Here is a 21,414-nt window from a genome sequence, read left to right on the forward strand (position 1 = left end):
CCAGCCCCAGCACAGTTGAGGCATAGATTGCTCTAACAGTGCAGTCTACTTTCTGAGTCCTAGTACCAGTGTCCCATGAATCAGAATTCTCTTATCCAGTCCTGAAACCTGGCACCATGCAGGCAGCATGGCCTATTCACTCACATTTTGTGGCAGAGAACAGTGTCAATCATACTCTCTGTACTGTACTAGAAGATCCCTTTATGTTCCCCTTAATTGGATGGCTTCCTGTATCACATTACTATGGTCAGTTAGCTCATCCAGCCAACAGCTCTCACAGATGAACACCTGTAAAAACTGCAGCTTTGTGCTCCTGTTGTCTGGGTACCCTAATCTACCTTACTTATCTAACTTAGTCACACTCATCTGAGTATGACCAAATCAGAACATCTTATCTGAAAGACACAAAGCATCCAAGTTACTTTCTCCCACCTAGATGTGCTGCAGCTCAGTCTCCAGCTCATATACTGGATCAAAGCTCCAGGAATTCTGATGTGCTGCAGCTCTGAGTTTTGATTTCTCCTGTCATTCTTAATGAGTTTTAATTGACTATTTAATTGTAACATAGAGGTACTTACTGAAATGTGATTGAACACCATCACCATAGACATGTACAAACATCTAATAAATACATGAAATTACAAAACAAAAACATTTTGGTCACGACACATTTTGCACTTGAAGATAAAAATAAATCAATCTATCTGATGCAGTTTGAGTATAGTAATAGAGGTTGATTGAGTGCAGCCAAAACTCAAAATATGCAACTATTGCATAAAGATAAACTACAAATACTTACAGTGTGAACTGGTGAAGCCATGTCAATATGCACCCAGATGCCTGGCCAATCAAAACCAATATGAGCTTCAATAAACAAGCCCGCACATGAACTCATAGCATTGGCTCGATCCTGTAATGAAACAATTAGATTATACTGGAGAGAAACCTATTGAGCTGTTTTCCCTTAGCAAACAAACAGTTCACTTGTAAACAAGCGTTTTTTTGCAATCTCTACATTTTTTAAACAGAAAATCTGTGAATAAAAATATAAAGCAAAATAGAAACTTGACAATCAATGGACTTATAAAATTACAAAATTTACAACCCAGGACACCACAGCATGTGCCTGTGCTACCTGAGAGCGAGCTATCCAAACAATGTTCCCTTTAATTAGTTTTTCTGCTGCACTAATGTCTGAGGTCCGTGCATGGGAGCGAAAACGGAAGCCAATGAGTCAGCATGCTGATCAGAGAGGCTGCGCGGCCATGTAATTTAGAGATAACAATGTCTTGAACATAATCCCACTTCCAAGCATTTGGACATTATAGGTAACAGCAATTTACCTACATATCTGAATGCTTCTTAAAATGCACTGAGGGTGTTATCCTCTACTCTACTTTTAAGCAGAGAGCCCCCCGCCAAACTGTCTGGATGAAAATAAATTCTCAATTCCTCTCAAACCTTTCCAAGCATTACTTGACTCCAAGCTCCAGGATATTCATCTCTTGGCTAAAATAGGTAGTTACTATCCACTATCTAGGCTCCTCCATTGTTGCCCTCAAGATTGGTGAACATGAGGTCGGGGTGGAAGGTGTTAGTGAAGTTGCTGAGCTGATCAAACTCCTCGTGGGAGCATGAGGTAGTGCCGAAACAGTCACCGATGTAGCGGAGGAAAAGGTGGGGAGTGGTGCTGGTATAGCTGCAGAAGATGCACTGTTCCACCTACCCAAAGAGGCAGGCATAGTCGGGGCCCATGTTGGTGCCCATGGTTACCTCTTTGTCTGGATTCTCCTTTGAATCCTCCCTCATCCCCCATACCAAAGGGGTAGCCATGGTGAACCTCAATTTCACCTGGACCATCTCGGACACCTTCCTCCCCTTCATGGACTTCTTCATCTCAATTTCTGGCAACTGACTCAACACGGACATCTACTGCAAACCCACCAACTCCCAAAACTACCTGGACTACCACTCCTCCCACCCTGCCTCCTATAAAAACGCTATCCCTATTCCCAATTCCTCCGCCTCTGCCACATCTGCTCCCAGGAAGACCAGTTCCACCACAGAACACCCCAGATGGCCTCCTTTTTCAAAGACTGCAATTTCCCCTCCCACATGGTCAACAATGCCCTCCACCGCATCTCCTCCACTTCCCACACCTCCGCCCTTGAACCCCATCCCTCCAACCGAAACAAGTCAGAACCCTCCCCACGATCCTCACCTTCCACAACACCAACCTCCAGATAAATCAAACCATCCTCCGCTATTTCCACCAACTACAAACAGACACCATCACCAGGGACATATTTCCCTCCCCACCCCTACCTGCGTTCCACAGAAACCATTCCCTCCTTGGATTCACTGTTAGGTCCACGGCCACCACTAGCCCACATCACACTCCCGGCACCTGCCCCTGCCATCGCAAGAAGTACAAAATCTGCGCACCCACCTCCCTCCTCACCACCATGCAAGGCCCTAAAAGATCCTTCCACATCCGACAGAGGAGATTTACCTAGACATCCACACACGTCATCTACTGTGTCCATTGCTCCCAATGCAATCTTCTCCACGTTGGGGAGACAGGACACCAACTTGCAGAACATTTCAGAGAACATAGAATATAGAAAAGTACAGCACAGAACAGACCCTTTGGCCCACGATGTTGCGCCGAGGATTAATCCTAATGTAAAATAAAATAACTTAATCTACACACCCCGCAATTCACTGCTATTCATGTGCATGTCCAGCAGTCGCTTAAATGTCCCTAATGATTCTGCTTTCACCACCACCACTGGCAACACATTCCATGCATTCACAACTCTCTGTGTAAAGAACCTTCTTCTGACACCTCTTCCATACTTTTCTCCTAATATCTTAAAACTATGACTCATTGTGCCAGTCAATCCTGCCCTGGGGAAAAGTCTCTGACTAGTAACTCTATCCATGCCTCTCATTATCTTGTATATCTTGATCAGGTCACCTCTTTTCCTCCTTCTCTCCAGAGAGAAAGGTCCGAGCTTAGTCAAGCTCTCTTCTTAAGGCAAGCCCTCCAATCCAGGCAGCATCCTGGTAAACCTTCTTTGCACCCTCTTCAAAGCCTCTGTATCTTTCCTATAATAGGACGACCAGAAGTGGACACAATATTCCAAGTGTGGTCACACCAGGGACTTGGAGAGCTGTAACAAAATCTTGCTGCTCTTAAACTCGATCCCTCTATTAATGGAAGCCAAAACACCATTAACTTTCTTAACAACCCTATCCACTCGGGTGGCAACTTTGAGGGATCTATTTACTTGAACTCCAAGATCCCTCTGTTCCTCCACACTGTCAAGAATCCGGTCTTTAATCATGTATTCAGCATTCGAGTTTGACCTTCCAAAATGCACCACTTTGCATTTATCTAGATTGAACTCCATCTGCCATTTCTCTGCATCCTGCAGCCTGCAATTGCCCTCGATACTGTCAAAAGCACCTCCAATCTTTGTGTCATCTGCAATTTTAATAACCCACCCCTCAATCTCCTCATCCAAGTCATTTATAAAAACTACAAACAGCAGAGGCCCAAGAACAGAGCCCTGTGGGACACCACTCAACACTGACCTCCAGGCAGAATACTTTCCATCTACAACCACTCTCTGCCTTCCGTCAGCCAATAATTAAGAATCCAGAGAGCCAAATCTCCCTGTATCTCATACTTCCTGACTTTATGAATGAGCCTACCATGGGAAACCTTATCAAAAGTCTTGCTGAAGTCCATATACACCACATCCACTGCTCAACCTTCATCAACCTGTCTTGTCACCTCCTCAAAGAACCCAATAAGATTTGGGAGGCACAACCTGCCCCTCACAAAGTCATGCTGACTGCCTTTAATTACGGTATGCTTTTTCAAATAGTCATAAATCCTATCCCTCAGAATTCTTTCCAAAACTTTGCTGACCACAGACGTAAGACTGACTGGTGTGTAATTGCCAGGGATTTCCCTATTACCATTCTTGAAAAGGGGAACAACATTCGCCTCCCTCCAATCCTCTGGTATGACTCCTGTGGAGAGTGAGGAAGTAAAGATCTTCCTAATATCTTTATAATATCCTAATATAATATAATTAGCTTCCTAGCAGCTTAGCAACCTCCATTCTCACTTCCCGGAGCAGCCTAGAATAAATCTGGTCTGGCCCTGGGGACATATTAATCTTAATGTTTGCCAAAATGTCCAGCACTGAAAATGTGTTGCTGGAAAAGCGCAGCAGGTCAGGCAGCATCAAAGGAACAGGAGAATCGACGTTTCGGGCATAAGCCAGATGTTCTAGGGAGAAGGTAGGACCGATCAGGGATAGCGTAGGGAACTTGTGTTTGGAGCCTGAGCAGATAGGGGAAGCCCTAAATGAGGTCTTTGCTTCAGTTTTCACGAAGGAAAGGAATCTTGTTGTGAATGAGAACTTTGAGGAGTTGAAATACAGGCTTGAACAGATCAAGATTGATGAAGTTGATGTGCTGGACATTTTTGAGCGAAAGTGAGGGCTGCAGATGCTGGAGATCAGAGCTGAAAATGTGGTGCTGGAAAAGCGCAGCAGGTCAGGCCGAAACGTCGATTCTCCTGTTCCTTTGATGCTGCCTGACCTGCTGCGCTTTTCCAGCAACACATTTTCAGCTCTGATCTCCAGCATCTGCAGACCTCACTTTCTCTCGAAAATGTCCAGCACATCAACTTCATCAATCTTGATCTGTTCAAGCCTGTATTTCAACTCCTCAAAGTTCTCATTCACAACAAGATCTCTTTCCTTAGTGAAAACTGAAGCAAAGAACTCATTTAGGGCTTCCCCCATCTGCTCAGGCTCCAAATACAAGTTCCCTACGCTATCCCTGATCGGTCCTACCTTCTCCCTAGAACATCTCTGGGACACAAGCACCAAACAAATCCACTGCCCTGTGGCCAAACACTAACTCCCCCTCCCATTCCGACAATGACATGTAAGTCTGGGCCTCCTCCACCACCAAACCCCCAACCATCCGACGCCTGGAGGAAGAACGCCTCATCTTCTACCTCGGGACTCTCCAACCACACAGGATCAATGTGAATTTCACCAGTTTCCTTATTTCCCCTTCCTCCATCTTATCGCAGATCCAACCCTTCAACTCATCACCATCCTCTTGAACTGTCCTACTTGTCCATCTTCCTTCCCACCTGTCACCTTCACCCCCCCATTGCTTTCTCAGGTACTTCCCACCACCAACCTCCCCTTTAACTCTCAGATCCCTCGGGCCACAAGGGATCCTCATTCTTGATGAAGGGCTTATCTCGAAACATTCATCCCCCTGCTCCGCAGATGCTACCATCTTGAACTGAAGTCAATTTTGTGATCACCGATACAAACATTAGTAACATATAAGTCGAGAACAGCTGTTTAGTTTCCTGGGTATAGAAAAGATTCAGGAAATTTAACAATGACTGGATTGACCAGTTAATTTTTCAGTGACATTTTACACTATATTCTACTTTGCAAAATGATAAGAAACGGTTGATCTGAACCAAACATTAATGTCTTAAAGAGAATCCAAACAAAACTAAAAGAACAAATAAAATACAAAATCAGCCCAAACCAACCAAAGTTGCCCATTTGGTTAGTTGGGTTCATTATTAACTTACCGACACAAAATTTTTCATGTCTGCCACAGCAGAAGTAAATTCGCTGAAATGCAATTCAGGACAATACACCATTGGCTGCACAAGATCACCACTATTCTGCCCAGCTTTTACACAGGCTTGCTCCCATTCTTCACTATTAGTAAGCAGCCCAGCATGATACTTTCCAGTAGCAATACCCTGGTTGAAAAAGAAAATCAAGAGATTTGTTCTCTCAACAACTATAAACTGAAAGCTAACCCCGTAACCTAAAATAAATATAACTACCTATTGCCATACAGGAGCCAAAACTGAAAATTTGACAAGTTGAAATGGTGGAAGGTAATTTGCACAGAAGGTATATAAAAATGCACTGAGAGCAGAGAATGAATAGGATAGTTCATTATCCTATATTTGAAACTACCAAAAATGTTTAAAAGTGTAGCTTTTGAATTGATATTGCACATTGCCAATGATCAATTGCAAATACCACCAGTAGCCAATACTCTCAAAACACAGATGTAATGGGTGGATCTGCCCCTGAAAGTCCTCAAATCACCCTGGAAAACTCAGTCATAGGGGCTGGGGGTTTAGACCAATCCCAAATTGGCTCTCTCCCATGCTGGTTGTTAATAGGCTCACTAGTGAGTAGAGCAAATGAGGTTGTCACAGGGGTCACATTTAGCTGAGGCCAAGATCAGGGACACTTTTAGTTAGGGCTGGGTCTGACCTGAGTGTCATAGGTGCACAGATGTGGAGAAGAAGGAAGAGGAGGCGATTGTGTGAGGTTGTCAGGGATTGGTTGGGGAGGGTGACTGGGAGCTAGGGGCGGGTGGTGAAATCTCTACTTTAAGGCTGTATAGGACTAGGAAGGAGCTATGACACTTGGAAAATATATAGTTGATCCTATTGGACTGAAGAGTGTTATTTGTTAAGTTTAAACCTGAGGTCAAGATACCTGTTCTGTTATTCCAATTTAAATACTGTGTTATCTACAAACTTAATCTACAAAATTAATACTTTTCTTTATGCTCCAACTTTAATGGAGAATTTGATAAATTACTTAAATTCCAATTCTGCGACAGTCCATATACACTATATGTCAATTGTTACAGACCAGATCAAAACCCCCCAAAATATATTACGATAGTCTAAACCCTAACTTTTTCTTATTTTAAAGGTAGGTGTAAGGTGTTGCATTCCAGATGCAATTTGCTGGTCAAACTACTCAACGTTAAGCAAAACACATTTTACTTTTACACTACCCTTAAAATTTTTTTTTTTAAATTGGCTTAGTTGTACTTCTATTGGAATGCTCAACAAAATTATACATATTAAATATTACTAACTAACTGTTCCAATATAATAACACCCCATAAACACATCCTTGGCAAAAGGTACATTTCAGTAAAATAGATTGTCTCACAGGCAATTCTCCAGTCCAGGAGGGAAAACATCAAGAGAAAATTGAGAGAGATGAGAGATGAGAGAGAGAGGGAGAGAGGAGAGAGAGAGAGGAGAGAGAGAGAGAGAGAGAGAGAGAGAAGAGAGAGAGAGAGAGAGAGAGAGAAAGAGAGAGAGCGTGCGCGCGAGCGAGCTTCATACTTCAGTGTATTGGATCTACACATAAGCAACTTTTATACATAATCATGACCACACCTAACCCAAACTAACTGAACATATTCCAATGACCTCTATACAGTTAAGATTTAATACAGTAAAAACAAAACAGAAATGAAACAGCATATAGCTAACATATACTTATAGAGTGATGCAGCATGGAAACAGACCTTTCAGTCCAACTAGTCCACACCGACCATGTTCCCAAATCAAACTAGTCCCATCTTCCTGTGTTTGGCCCATATCCCTCCAAACCTTTCCTATTCATATACAAATGTCTTTTAAGTGTTGTAACTGTATCTGCATGCACCACTTCCTCTGGTAGTTCATTCCACATACGAACTACTATATGTGTATAACAGTTGCCTCTCATGTCCTTTTTGAATCTTTCTCCTCTCATCTTAAAAAACACCCTCTAGTTTTGAACTCCCCCACTCTAGGGAAAAGACCCTTGCTACTCACTTTATCTATACCCCTCATGATTTTATAGATTTCTATAAAGATCACCCCTCAACCTCGTCCGCTGCAGTGAATAAAATCCCAGTCTATCCAGCTTTTCTTTGTAACTCAAACCCTCGATCCCTGGCAACATCCTGGTAAATCGTTTCTGACCCCTCTCTGATTTAATAATACACTTCTTTATTTTTGAATGTTGCTACCTCACAATAAGTGTAACTTCCAGTTAAAAGATCAATTTGTACACGCCAACGCAAGGTAATCTTAGGTGTCTGTGAAAATTAAGAGTTCAATCAAAATATATTGGAATGGTTACCTACCTGAGCTCCAGTTAAAGTAGCAATATCCAAGATGATGTCTGCTTTAAGATCTTTACAAGCATATGACACGCCATCAGCCAAAACCAGGCGGCCCTCTGCATCTGTGTTATTAATTTCAACTGTTCTGTTGAGTAAAATAAGGTTTTGTAAGCAGAAGATCAAAACTGATATTGTTTATTATTATTATATTGTTGACTCAATACTTCATTTCACTTTCTTCATGCACATCATGCTGTGATAGAAGTTATCTGCAAATTTGTGTAAGATTATGTACTTATGATTTACAGAAAGCATGGTATTAAACAGCAAATATTCAAGACCATAAACCAGACTAAGCATCCAGTCAAAATATTATCAAGCAGTATTTGAGTCTGTTTCATGTTTCTTCTACAGAAATAACACTGTCCCACTCATAACTTTTTGTATGTTAGGTAAAAGGTAATGGCAAGAATGATCTTAATTTTTTTTAAATGTTGCATTCTGACTGGAATTTAGAGTGAATGCAGTAAATGCACACCAAGGTATTCCTAAAGAAACCAAGTTTAAACCATGTTTGCTCTGCTTCTAATTCTTGTGTTCTTGTTCTTTTATTGGAACAAAGTGAGGAAGCATTAGGGACACATTCAGCACGTCAATCCATTAACTCACTTTCCAGAGTACAGTTGGTGAATATCATCTGGTCTTGTAGCATTAGCTCCAACTGCATTCTCTGCCAGGCAGAACAATGCATGCAAATTCTCTTTAAAACCCTGATTAAGAGAAATGAAATTCCTTCAGGATAACAAGGTTATTAACAATGGCATTTTAAACTAGAAACTAGTTGTAAATACATCATGCAGTTTAAAAATCAACAATATTATTGTTGTAAATATATCAAGTCAAACTCAGTAAGTAACCGACATGTAATCTTCTCATTGTGTGCAATACAGAATTAACCATATTCTTGTGAAATTAATATCATATGAATTGAGGTGAATGTGCAAGATGTTGGTGAAAAACAGTAGAATGCGAAATGCAGAGGTAAACATAGTGAAAGTAGAACATAGAAAAATTGTGAAGCGCTATATTTTGAAAGAAAGATTATGGGAATTGTAACATTCGAATAAAATATTGAGGAGCACAGCAACCTTAGTGAATTAGATATTAAAAATAGTAGCACAAATTAATAAAGGCCAATAGAAAAACAAATGCAATCTTACTGCAGCATCCTGTGAAAAAGAATTCAGAAGGAAATTACATTACAATGAAATATATCGGATCTTTGTATTCATAAAGTTTCTGTAATAGATCAGCAAGACATTTCATTCAAGGACAATTTGGGATGAGCAACAAATACTAGTGCACTCAATTTATGAAATAATAGAGGGAAAAAAATGATAAACCCTAAGACAAAATAAACAGTCTGAGGCATAGATCCAGCCACATTCGCCGTGGTAAATATCTTTCAAGACAGAACAGGTACAATAAGATGCAACTGGTCAACACAGTTATAAGTATGCATTCACTATTCAAGGTCACTTAGCAGTAGGTATTACTGTACATAAAATTTGTAAGATCCAGTATCAGGAGGTTGTTACAAGAATGAATAAGGTGTATATTGAGGACAATTAGAAGTATAATTTCTACTTAATACAAGACATTGCATTAGCTGCCATCGACAATTTTCAAATTAATTTTGCTCCACTCACAGCATGGTTTCTCTGGCAGTCTTCCATCCCTTATTGTGTCTTGGTGATTAACTCTTAAACTTAATTTAGTGTGGGCCAGAGTACCACTTTGGCATGGCAGTCTGTCATTTTTTTTTAACAGAAGAAGATAATTGACTATGAAGTTGTATTATTCACTGATCTCCATTTTCTGTGCCCCCACCCTTCTCAACCAGCTGTGTTTTCCATTTCATCACACATTTTACAATGCCCCTCCAACAGTCAGACTGAAAAATGACACGTCCATCAGCAACTGTTCTGCAGTTGTCTGTGTCAATGTTTCCATTTGCATATCTCACTTTCAGGTGTCCTTATAGTGGATATTGAATTCACAGATTACGACTTCCTGGATTTCCCATTGTACAAAAGATCTTAAGCTGCTATTCACCTAGTACTGGCTTGGCAAGGAATGTTCATTGAAGGAAACAGAACACTCAGGCCCTCAGGTGATGACCCCACCCTGCCAAGAGATCACCAGGATATGTCTGAGAATATGAAGGTGGAAACTGTTCAGCCTTTTCTCCGTAACATATGTTTACCATGTCTCAGCACTGTAGAGGAGGAGTGCACTCAGGATAGAAGCTTGGTAGACTCACAGTAAAATATTCTCAGTAATAGAAGCTGAATAATTTATAATGAGAGCTGAGGGTAGCACAGAATGGGTAACCTGTGCTGAAAAGAAACCATGTAATTAGATATCAGGCCTCAGAGTGGGTGAAAATGGGTTGGTTGTGCTAAAAGCATCATATATCATAACAGGACTGGGTGTGGGTTTGGGTAAAAAAACACAGAAGGATGGAATAAGGTTCTAAAGTTACTCAACTCAATATCGAGTCCCAGAGGTTTGTAGGGTCCCCGAGCAGAAAATGAGGCACTGTCCTTCAAGTTTGAGATGAGGCTCACTGCAGCAGGCCTGGCATGGGAATACTGTGGTGTGTTGAAGTTTCAGGCAACTGGAAGCTCTGGGTTATATTTTACAAACAGAGGTATTTCAGTTTCTTACTCAGCTTGGACATACCAGATGTAGCTTTTGTGAAACTAAACATCTTTCCTTCAGCTCTGATATGAAAAATGTGTTGCTGGAAAAGCGCAGCAGGTCAGGCAGCATCCAAGGAGCAGGAGAATCGATGTTTCGGGCATAAGCTCTTCTTCAGGAATCCTGATATGTAAGGGAACCGAAGACTTACAACAGCAGCAAACAGAATATGTCAAAAAATGTTGGTGCCAGAACCCTGTCTGTCCTCACTTCAGATCTCAAAAGGTTCTAATGTTACACCACAATAGTTAACTTTACACATCACATTGCTGTGGAAAGAGAAGATCACTCTGAGCAGCCTCAGCGGGCACCAGCTTAAACAGACTGCTCATGTGTAAATGATCAATTAAGATACTATATACTGGTTTCCTTTGTTCAAAGTAAACAAGTTATAGGATCTTCCAGTTCTGAAACAATGTTGGGATTCAGAATAGATGTATCCAGCCAAGCAATGGAGGGCATGGTGGCACAGTGGTTAGCACTGCTCACAGTGCCAGGAACCCAGTTTGATTCGAGCCTTCAATAACTGTGTGGAGTCTGCACATTCCGCCAGGTGGTCCGGTTTCCTCCCACAGTCCAAAAGATGTGCAGGTTAGGTGAATTTGCCATGTTAAATTGCACTATAATGTCTGGGGATGTGCAGATTAGGTGGATTAGTCTTTGTAAATATAGAAATAGGGTGGGAACATAAATCTGGGTAGAATGTTCTTTGGAGGGTCAGTGCAGACTCAATGGACCAAATGGCTTCTATCTACACTGTAGGGAATCTATAATGTGATGTACAGTCTGACTAGGCCAAATACTGTTGCCACGATGCTCCCCCAAAACAGGGAATACAGCTCCTGGAGTAACTCCAGAGCAGGGTCACTTGATTGATACCCAATTTAAGCAGCAGTACTTATTCTGGGGGAAATGCAGACTTCACGAAGCTATTATTGAAGTCTTTAGAACAGTAAAGGCATATTGATTCTGTACTACGCATTCTCCTCCTTCATTTCAGTTGCCAAATATTAGAATGACTGGATAGCTATTACAAAGACACGGCTGAAGGCAATCAAGGCTAGGCCCTAGATATTGAAGGATATTTGAAACTTCAACTCAGGAAGCTAAGGAAAGATCAATTAATTAAGGATATTATTAATACAGTAGCAAAAGATTACTTTTGTTTGAAAGATCAACGTAGAATCAGTTTGGGGCATGATTAGAAATAGCAAAAGCCATTTGTGGAAAAAGTTTATAGGCACCTTAGCAGTAGTTCTAATGCAAGTTGGAACATACAGTAAGATTCATGGTAATGCAATAACAATGGTCAACTTAAATTCACATCTCAATTGGACAAATCAGATTAGCAAAGGTAGTTTGCCAAATGAGTTTAGAACAGTTTCTGAAGCTAACAGAGAGCTGTTCTGGAACTGCAATAAAACAGGATTAATTAATAACTTCATGTGAAGGAAATGCCAGTTTACAACAATCATATCATGATAGAGTTTCACACTGAGTTTAAAGATAAGAAGTGGGGGTATGTATAAACCTGTGGAACAGGAGCAGTAGTCACCCATTTGGCCCATTGAGCCTGTTCCACCATTCAACAAAACAACAGCTGATCTGTTTGCTTACAGGAATTCTACATTCTCATCTATCCCTGATAACCTTTGATTCCTTTGCTTAATAAAATCTCTGTCCTAAAAAAAGCACTTCCACTGCCTTCTGAGTGGAAAATTCAAAGTTACACAACCCCAAGAGAGAAACAAATTCTCTGCGCTGCCTAAAAGTGGTAATCATTAATTTTAGAACACTGGCTGGGCTCACCCAGAAGAGGAAATATTCTTTCCACATCCATCCTGTCAATACCATTCAGAATCGTACACGCTTCAAACAACTCACCCCTCACACTTCTCAACTCCTGAGGAAACAAACTCAGTCTGTCCAACCTCCCCTCATAAGACAATCCACCCACGTCAATTAAATAAACCTCCTCTGAACCATCTCTATTGCATTACATCCTTCCTTAAATGAGACGACCAAAACTGGACACAGTATGAGATGTGATCTCAGCAATGTTCTCAATAAATGAAACATACCATTCTTTACTTTAATGCTCAATTCCTCTTGTGATAAAGAATAGAATACCATCAGTGTTCTTGATTGTGCATTATACCTGTATACTAACATTTTGACAGTCATGTATTATAACACAGAAACCCCTCCGCAACTCAGAATTCACAGTCATTCTCCATTAAAAATTACTCTGCTTCTTCAAGCTTTCTGCCAAAAAGTGAAATCATATTTTCCTAAATCAGACTACAGCAAATTGAATGCTGGGCATTTAGTCTAAGAGGAATAGAAGATAAAAGTAGAAAAGTCTCTCTGCAGCAGTACAGAGCCTTTGTAAGGTCATGGCTGGAGGACTGTGTACAGTTTTGTTCACCTTATTTATACAAGATATAATTTCGCCAGAGACAGTTCTGATAAGGCCCACATTACTCATTCCTGGGATGAAGGGCTTACTATTTGAAGAAAGGCTGAATAGATTGGGCATTTGCCAGTGGGAGTTCACCCATGAAGAATGGAAGGTGACTTGCACTGTAAGGCTCTATGACCTTACAGTAACATATGCCATCTTGAACGGACTCAATAGAGTAGATACCCGGATGATGGTTCCTTATGTGGGAAACTAGAGCGAGGCAAAGTTTAAGAATAAGGGAACTCCTTTTTAAGGTGGAGACAAGAATTTTATACAGTCAGAGATTATACAGCACAGAAACAGGCACTTGGGTCCAACTTGCCTGTGCTGACCATACATCCTAAATCAATCTAGCCCCATTTGCCAGCTGTTAGCCCATATCCCACTAAACCCTCCCTTTTCATCCTGATGCCACAGTACCACCACCTCCTCTGGCAGCTCATTCTATGCATTCACTACCAACTGTGAGAAAAAGCTGCTCCTCAGGTCCCTTTTAAGTCATTCCCGTTTCACCTTAAACCTATGTGACTGGTCTTCGACTCCCCACCCTGGGAAAAAGCCCTTGGTTATTCACCCTATCCATGTCCCATCACGATTTTCTAAACATCTACAAACCTCAGCCACCAACCCTCCAAGGGAAAAGCCCTCAGCCTATTCAGCCTCTCCCTATATCTCAAACCCTCCAATTCTAGCAGCATCCTTGTAAATCTTTTCTGAACTCTTTCAAGTTTAACATTTTTCCTATAATATGGAGACCAGAATTGAATGCAGTAATCTAAAAGTTGCCTCATCAATGTCCGGTACAATGCCAACGATTTCCCAATTCTATACTCAATGCACTGACCAATGAAGTCAAACATGCCAAACACCTTCTTCACCACTCTGTCTACCTGACTCCATTTTTAAGGAACCATGCACATGTACCCCTTGGTTTCTTTGGTCGGCAACACTTCCCAGAGCCCTATCATTAACTGTACACATCCTACCATACCAAAATGCAACATGGCACATTTATCTAGGTTAAACTCCATCTGCCACTCCTCGAACTGATCATGGTCAAATTTTCTTAGAGGGTCATGATTAAGTGGGATTCTACAGTCAGAAAGCAAAGCAGGGTCATGGATTTATTTTAAGTGATTTAGATGTACTTTCAATAGATAAGGGATTGAAAGGTCATGGGAGGCAAACAGGAAAGTGCAGCTGAGACCAGTACTGGATCAGCAATGAGCCTGAATGGCAAAGCAGGCTTGAAGCATTGAAGGGCCCAAATGTTTCCAAGTCCTCTGTTCCTAATTGGATGCCATACATGTAGTGAACGTGAACACTGTGCAATTCTTTTGCCTCCTACAAACTGAATAATATCCACATCAGCTGGATTAACTGGCACTAGTGATATAATCACCTGGAACTTAATTGTTTATTCGTTTTCAGATTTAAAGAGGGATTTCTTGAAATATTTTTTGATAAATTAGCCTAAAATTTCTTTTGGAGCGGAGTGCAACAAAGAGTTGAAGACATGTGTAGGTAGCAACATGATCAAATATGAAGTATGGCATGTTGTCTTAAGCCACTGAAATAGATATTTGCCCATAGCTAATGAAAGTGTATTCTGCAACAGTCAGCTTTAGGAAAGGAGGGCAAGGAAGTAGAAAGATCTTCTGAAAGAAAGAACTGCAGATGCTGAAGATCTGAAACAAAAACAGAAATTGATGGAAAAACTCAGCAGGTCTGGCAGCATGTCTGGAGAGGAAGTAGAGTTAATGCCTGGAGGACAGTGACACTTCTTCAAATCTCAAGAATCTCTGAAACATGCTCTTCATGACTCAAAAAATTAGGAAAATTCCTCACTCAGCAAAACGTCTGCATCCCTTACCACCAGAAACAGAAAGGAACTACTCACCTGTTTCACGGCTGCTCTGAAGGCTCCTAGGACAGCAGCAGCACCTCCACAATCCCTCTTCATACCTGGCATACAGGTCTACAAAAATATATCAATTCAACTCGCATGCTTATAGAAGTATAATCCAGTAAAATAATTACAAAGACATAAAATATATCGCAAATTTATAATGTAAAGATTATTTTTTAATCTTCTGTGGTTAGCAAGTTCTTCACTGTACTAATTATATTGTGCAATTTAACTATATTGGTGCTCATCACTTTTTGGAATATAACCTTAAAAAGAAACAGATTAAAAGTCATCAACCTGAATAGTCATAACTTGACGCACTCACTGTTTCAGCAGGACTGTTGTTAATTTTTCATTAGATTAAAATTGGTAAACTATGGCATTTAACCATGTTCAAATATGCACACGTGCACATTTTACAGTATTTTTGATCGTCAGTCAGTAAAGAATTTTTGTTGGTATTGCTAAACATAATGCCAAACATAAATTGTTGACACTGAAATGTATCAAAACCCAGACACTAAGGAACTCACATATACTGACTAGTTTATAAATCTGTGTTACAATATTAGATATGCAAGTCACAGCCTCAAATTTGTTTCCTCTAAATTGTATGGAAACAAAATATATTTGATTTTATCTTACATACACAGCTAACTTTGAATTCATAAAAGACTGAATGTTCTGCAATTGGTACATTGGATCAAATTTGTTCACATTGTACAGTATTAGGTCGAGTGTGAGTGATCAGCAAAGGTAAGAACAGATAAACAGGAAAGCTATATCACCTTTGATTTGATGCTGAGGCCACCAGTGTCATAAACAATACCCTTGCCAACCCAGGCTATAGTTTGTGTAGCATCCTCTGGAGTGTAACTAAGTATCGCAAGAATAGGTGGGCTCACAGCAGCCTTTCCAACTCCGTAGATGCCTGAACAACATAAATACAAATCAAATGAATACTTAAAATGGATGCAAAGTGAAAAGATCGCAAACAGATATTGGAAGGGTCCAATTACAATGAACTTCGCAGTGAAGATTTCAATTCACACTTAACACACAGTTTGACTATGTATTCAAGGAGACGAGGAATAAAACGATAAACTGAAACACACTACAGCTAACCACACTAACATTGTCTTTTATCAATTCAATCACAGAACATAGGTATCACTAAGTCAGCATCTATTGCTTATTCTATTAAGCAGGTGGTGGTGAGTTGTCTTCTTGACGGTGAGCGGCATGCTAAGCCATTTCAGAGAGCAGTTAAAAGTCAACCACAATACTGTGGGTCTGTAATTAGAGGTCAGATTTGACTTACTGTCAAGAAAGGACTGTAGATTTCCTTCCCTAAAAACACTTTAGTGAATCTGATTGATTTTACAAAATATATTTAAATGGTCTTCTTTATTGGTTACTAGCATTTTATTCCACATATATTTAGTTAACTGGATTTAAATTCTCCAGTTGCTGTGACAAGACTTAACTTGTGTCCGAATCATTAGCCAAGGCCTTGGATGACTGGTATTGTGATATAACAATTATGCTCACATTCCCTAATGGTGTAATCCCAATATTACAACAAGTTATATAAACTTGTGGCAAAGAATACTTAATCCTGGAAACAGGAAGGTTAGTCATTGAAAAACATAGAACACATTTAAAAGTTTATCTTAAGTACAAAATTGAATATAGAAAAGATATTTAAACAATATAATTTTGGTCTTTAAAAACATCAGTTACTACATAATAGATACCGCCAAATCCCTTGCGATTAAGTTCCTCTCCACGGATAACAGTGGGAATAATGCCCAGCTCAGATCCAACAAGTTCAATTTCCTAGCAGAAAAGAAAACATTGTAAATAAAGTACTCAAAATGAAAAATAATTTTAAACTGAAGATGTATGTGAGATACTATATGTGACTGCAACAATTTTAGTCAAATCAATGTTAGTCACCTTATTCTCCAGGGCCTAACTGAACATCATTTTTAAAACATTATATATTCCTCACAAAAAGTCCTCGAGAAACTCAGCATCTGCCAGTGGAGAAAGAAACACTGACTTAACATTTGAGTCCATTATAACTTTTTCTTGCAACTTTACTTCTCCAACACTTCCTGTTATTATTTCAGCTCTCTAGTATCTACAGTACTTTCCTTTTATTGAAACATTGATTACTTAATTGAATTAACAGTAATTGCTGTAATAAAATTAAAATAGGTCATGGCTACAGATGGTAACTAAGAAGCACAGCATTTCTACATCAGACTAGAATAACAGAGCTCCAATAACGAGTGATGGACTCAACCAAAAGCCACTATCTAGCAGCTAAGACAAACAGATACATTTCTAAAAACAGCTAACACAAGTTGATAAAGGAAATTCCTAGATTAGTAATAAGCGGAAAAATATTTACAAATTATTTAAAGTAACCCTTCATAACGTATATGTTATTTGGAATTGCGATAGCTACAATCCAGTACTACCCTCTATCAATAGGATACAACTAACTGAAGTTGCAACCTCAATGTGTGCACAAATCATATGCTGCTAGATCAGAGCTTACCCATTAAGCGTATTCATCTCACTCAATTTACAAGCCGGTTTGGAGAATTATGATAAACACAACGTTAGACATTTGTCTATGGAATTGAAAGATTGTACTTTCAAGCTCCATTCCAGGAACTCAAAACAAAAACAAAGCTAACACACCAGTGCAGTACTGAAGGACGGATGAACCTGTCAGAAGTACTTCAGGTTAAATCTGCTCTGTCCATAAAAAAAGACATGATATTGAAGAAGAGCAAGTGACTAGCCAAAATTTAGACCTCAACCACTATTGTTATTTCAGTGCTGCTCATTGAAGATTGCTTTATGCAAAATGAGTGCTTTTCATAGATTACAATATTGACATTTCAAAATCATTCATTGACAGCAAAATGCTTTAGGATATCTTGGAATTGTGATAGGCACAATGTAAAGATGGGTACTTTGTGTATGTTTTTTCACATTTCATATTTTTCCTGACATCCTTGAACTGTTACAGTAGATATACTTACATTCTGAATGTAGTAAATAGATTGCAGCATTTCAACGAGGCAGCTCACCATCACCTTCTCAAGGATGACTATGGATAGATAATAAATGCTGACCAGCCAATGAAGCCCATATCCCATAGAAAAGTTTTAAAAAGTTAAAGAAAAACATGCTGCAAAAACAAAATTGGATCCCAGCAAATTAACCATCAAGTGGAGATTTTTGTTTTCTCCAAGTAGCCCACCCTGATGACAATGGAAAATTGTAAGATATAGCAAACCATGATGTTCAAGCAGGTAAACTTTATCCTTACATACTCTGTTGCAGCACTGGATAATGAGTGGGGAAAGGCCAGGCAGGGAAGGTATTATAGCAAAATTCACCCAAAACTAAAGTTCAACATATGGAGAAAGTGAGGAAGGCAGATGCTGGAGATCAGAGTCGAGTGTTGGGGTGCTGGAAAAGCACAGCAGATCAGGCAGCATCCGAGGAGCAGGAGAATCGATGTTTCATCAGGCTTATGCCCGAAACATTGATTCTCCTGCTCCTCAAATGCTGCCTGACCTGCTATGCTTTTCCAGCACCACACTCTCGACTCTGAAGTTCAACATATGGAAAATTCACTTTAGGTCAAGAAATTTATGCTACTGGAAATATGACTAGCATATCTCATATGTGACTAGCATATTACAAACAACAACCATTGTGTGTTGCTCATTATCACTTATAGATCTTAACAAACTCACTTTTAACATCAAGTGGAAGAACAGAGAAAAATGTCTTGAATCAGGTTAGCTATTATACTCATAACAAATCACATATGCTCACCGCAAGGAAGTCATCTGTATTCATCTCATTGCAAGGTGTATCCACAATGCGAGCAGCTAGTCGAATGCCTTCAGCAACATTTAACAGACACTATGGAGCAATGGAAATCCATCATGACAATCATCACTTATACCTGAATAATAAGTGATTTTATCAGCAATATAACCAAAATAGCAAGGGATTCATGGTGTGGTTGCTGTGTTCATGCCTTTGAGCCAGAAGGACTGGACTCAAGTGCCCCACCGCCACCAACATCGCGTCATAATATGCCTGAGCAGTTTGATGAAAAAAGTACAATCTAAACAGGTAACATTCCTCTATGGGGGGGGGGAACACAATAGTCTAAACTTAAGAGTCTGAGGCAACTCAGATACCATAAATGTTTCCAGTAATCAAGATGTGGTCTCATCAATGACTTTAAATTAAGGATGCCCTTTACTTATATGTTCAATTCCTCTGGCAGTGAAGAACAACAATCCACTTGCTATAATTACTTGCTGTACCTGCACTTAACCTTTTGCAATTCATGCAACAGATCACCTAGATCACTCTGCATCTTGGAAGTCTGCAGGCACTCTCAGTTTAGGTTTCCGTTTATTCTTTCTGCCAAAATGATTACCTTGTCCAACAGTACACTCCATCTGCCAGATTTTTTGCTCACTCAATCTATGTACATCCATCTGCAACCTCATGTTCTTGTTATAACTTACTTTCCCACCTACCTGCAAATGTAATTACCATGTTTTTATTTCCCTGATAAGTTGAGGTCCCAGCACCACCTCCTGCAGGACCTCACTTGTTACATCCTTCAATCAGATCATAATCCATTTATACAAGCTTTAATGACGCTAACATTTTACCCTCCTCTCAATACCATGTGTTCCTAATTTGTCCAAAAACCTTTGATGCTGAACTTTTCGAATACCTTCTGGCAATCTATAGTGTTGTACATCTGCTTATCAACAGCACATGTTACTTCTTCAACAAACTCCAATAAATTGGTAATATTTAAGTCATACTGATTTCAAAAATCAGTACTGAGTGCCAGTAGCACAGCTTTGTTGAAATAAACATTCGAAGTGAGGTAAAGATCAAGTAAATAAATGATACCCTAGTGGTAAGATAACTGTAGAAGCAATATTGGAGCACTGCTGCATTACAATTACATTGCAGGCAGAAAAATAATTTTAAAAAGGGAAAGCTAGTTTGAACTTTAATACATAGGTGCACCATAATATATAAAAATAAACAAAATGATGTTGAATTTGTGCCAGGTGTTCCTCAGAGAGTCCTCAGAGAGTTGCACTGCATGGTCTTTCAGCCTGAGGTCCCCAGCATCACAGGTAGGAATCTCCTAATTCAACACACTCCAGGTGATACAAGGAAACAGTTGAAGATGTTGAAGTATGCAGAAGCAAAGCTCTAGCCACCGTACTGAAGATTGGGCTGCAAAATTAGCTACACGGCCAGCCCAATGTTAGCTGTTCCACGTTAGCTACAACACTGACATCTACCTGACAACAGAAAAATTTGTCCAGGTATGTTCTGGACAGGCAGGATGAATCCAACACTGACAATTACTGCCCTATCAGTTTACTCTAATACTTCAAAGTGATGGAACTGTCAACAGTGCCCAGCAAAACTCAAGTCAACGTATCAAAAAGTGCAGTGAAAAAGTAAAAAAGTACAGCCAGTCAGGCAGCAGAAGATGGCTGGGAATGAGATAGGCAGATGAAGGTGGGGATGATTCTGATAGATCAGAGTGGAGGGTGGAGCAGAAAGGTGGTAAGGAAGATGGACAGGTAGGACAGTTCAAAGGGGTTAGATCTGGGATAAGGTGGGGTGAGGGGAGATCTGGAAACCGGTGAAATTGACATTGATCCAGTGTGGTTGGAGGGACCCAAGCCAGAAGATGATGTGTTCTTCCTCCAGGTGTCAGATGGATAGAATTTGGCGGTGGAGGCAGCCCAGGACTCTGTGTCCTTGTCAGAGTTGGAGGGGAAGTTAAAGTATTTGGCTACAAGATGTGGGGTTGATTCTGCAAGTTGGCGTCTTGTCTCCGCAATGTACAGGAGAAAACATCGAGAGCAATGGACACAGTAGACAAGGTGTTTGGCGGTGCAGGAAAATTTCTGCCGAATGTGAAAGGATCCTTTGAGGCCTTGATGAAGGTGACAGGCAAGGTGTGGGTGCAGGCTTTTCACTTCTTGTGGTGACAAAGGAAGTTGCTGGGAGTGAAGAATGGGTTAGTGGGGGCCATGGACCTAACAAGGGAGTCGCGGAGAGAATGGTCTCTGTGGAATGCTGAAAGGGGTGGAGATGGAAATATATCTCTGGTAGTGGGGTCTGACTGTAGGTGGCGGAAAGGGCACAGGATGCGGCGTTGTCTCCGGAGGTTGTTGAGGTGGAAGAT

General features: G+C 40.3%; 1 protein-coding gene across 1 annotated transcript in view; it reads right to left on the reverse strand.

The window, feature by feature from the left end:
- LOC122548865 (probable aminopeptidase NPEPL1) overlaps positions 1-21,414 on the reverse strand; it is a 48,837-nt gene that overhangs the window by 8,867 nt on the left and 18,556 nt on the right. The window contains exons 4-11 of the mRNA XM_043687751.1: positions 19,002-19,091; positions 16,892-16,973; positions 15,923-16,065; positions 15,126-15,203; positions 8,668-8,768; positions 8,020-8,143; positions 5,648-5,824; positions 800-910 (exon numbers count right to left, since the gene is read on the reverse strand). Of these exons, the coding sequence (XP_043543686.1) occupies positions 800-910; positions 5,648-5,824; positions 8,020-8,143; positions 8,668-8,768; positions 15,126-15,203; positions 15,923-16,065; positions 16,892-16,973; positions 19,002-19,091 (906 nt within the window). The remainder of the gene's footprint in view (positions 1-799; positions 911-5,647; positions 5,825-8,019; positions 8,144-8,667; positions 8,769-15,125; positions 15,204-15,922; positions 16,066-16,891; positions 16,974-19,001; positions 19,092-21,414) is intronic.

This window comes from Chiloscyllium plagiosum, chromosome 4, assembly GCF_004010195.1.
Source record: "Chiloscyllium plagiosum isolate BGI_BamShark_2017 chromosome 4, ASM401019v2, whole genome shotgun sequence".
In the NCBI taxonomy this organism is placed as follows: domain Eukaryota; kingdom Metazoa; phylum Chordata; class Chondrichthyes; order Orectolobiformes; family Hemiscylliidae; genus Chiloscyllium; species Chiloscyllium plagiosum.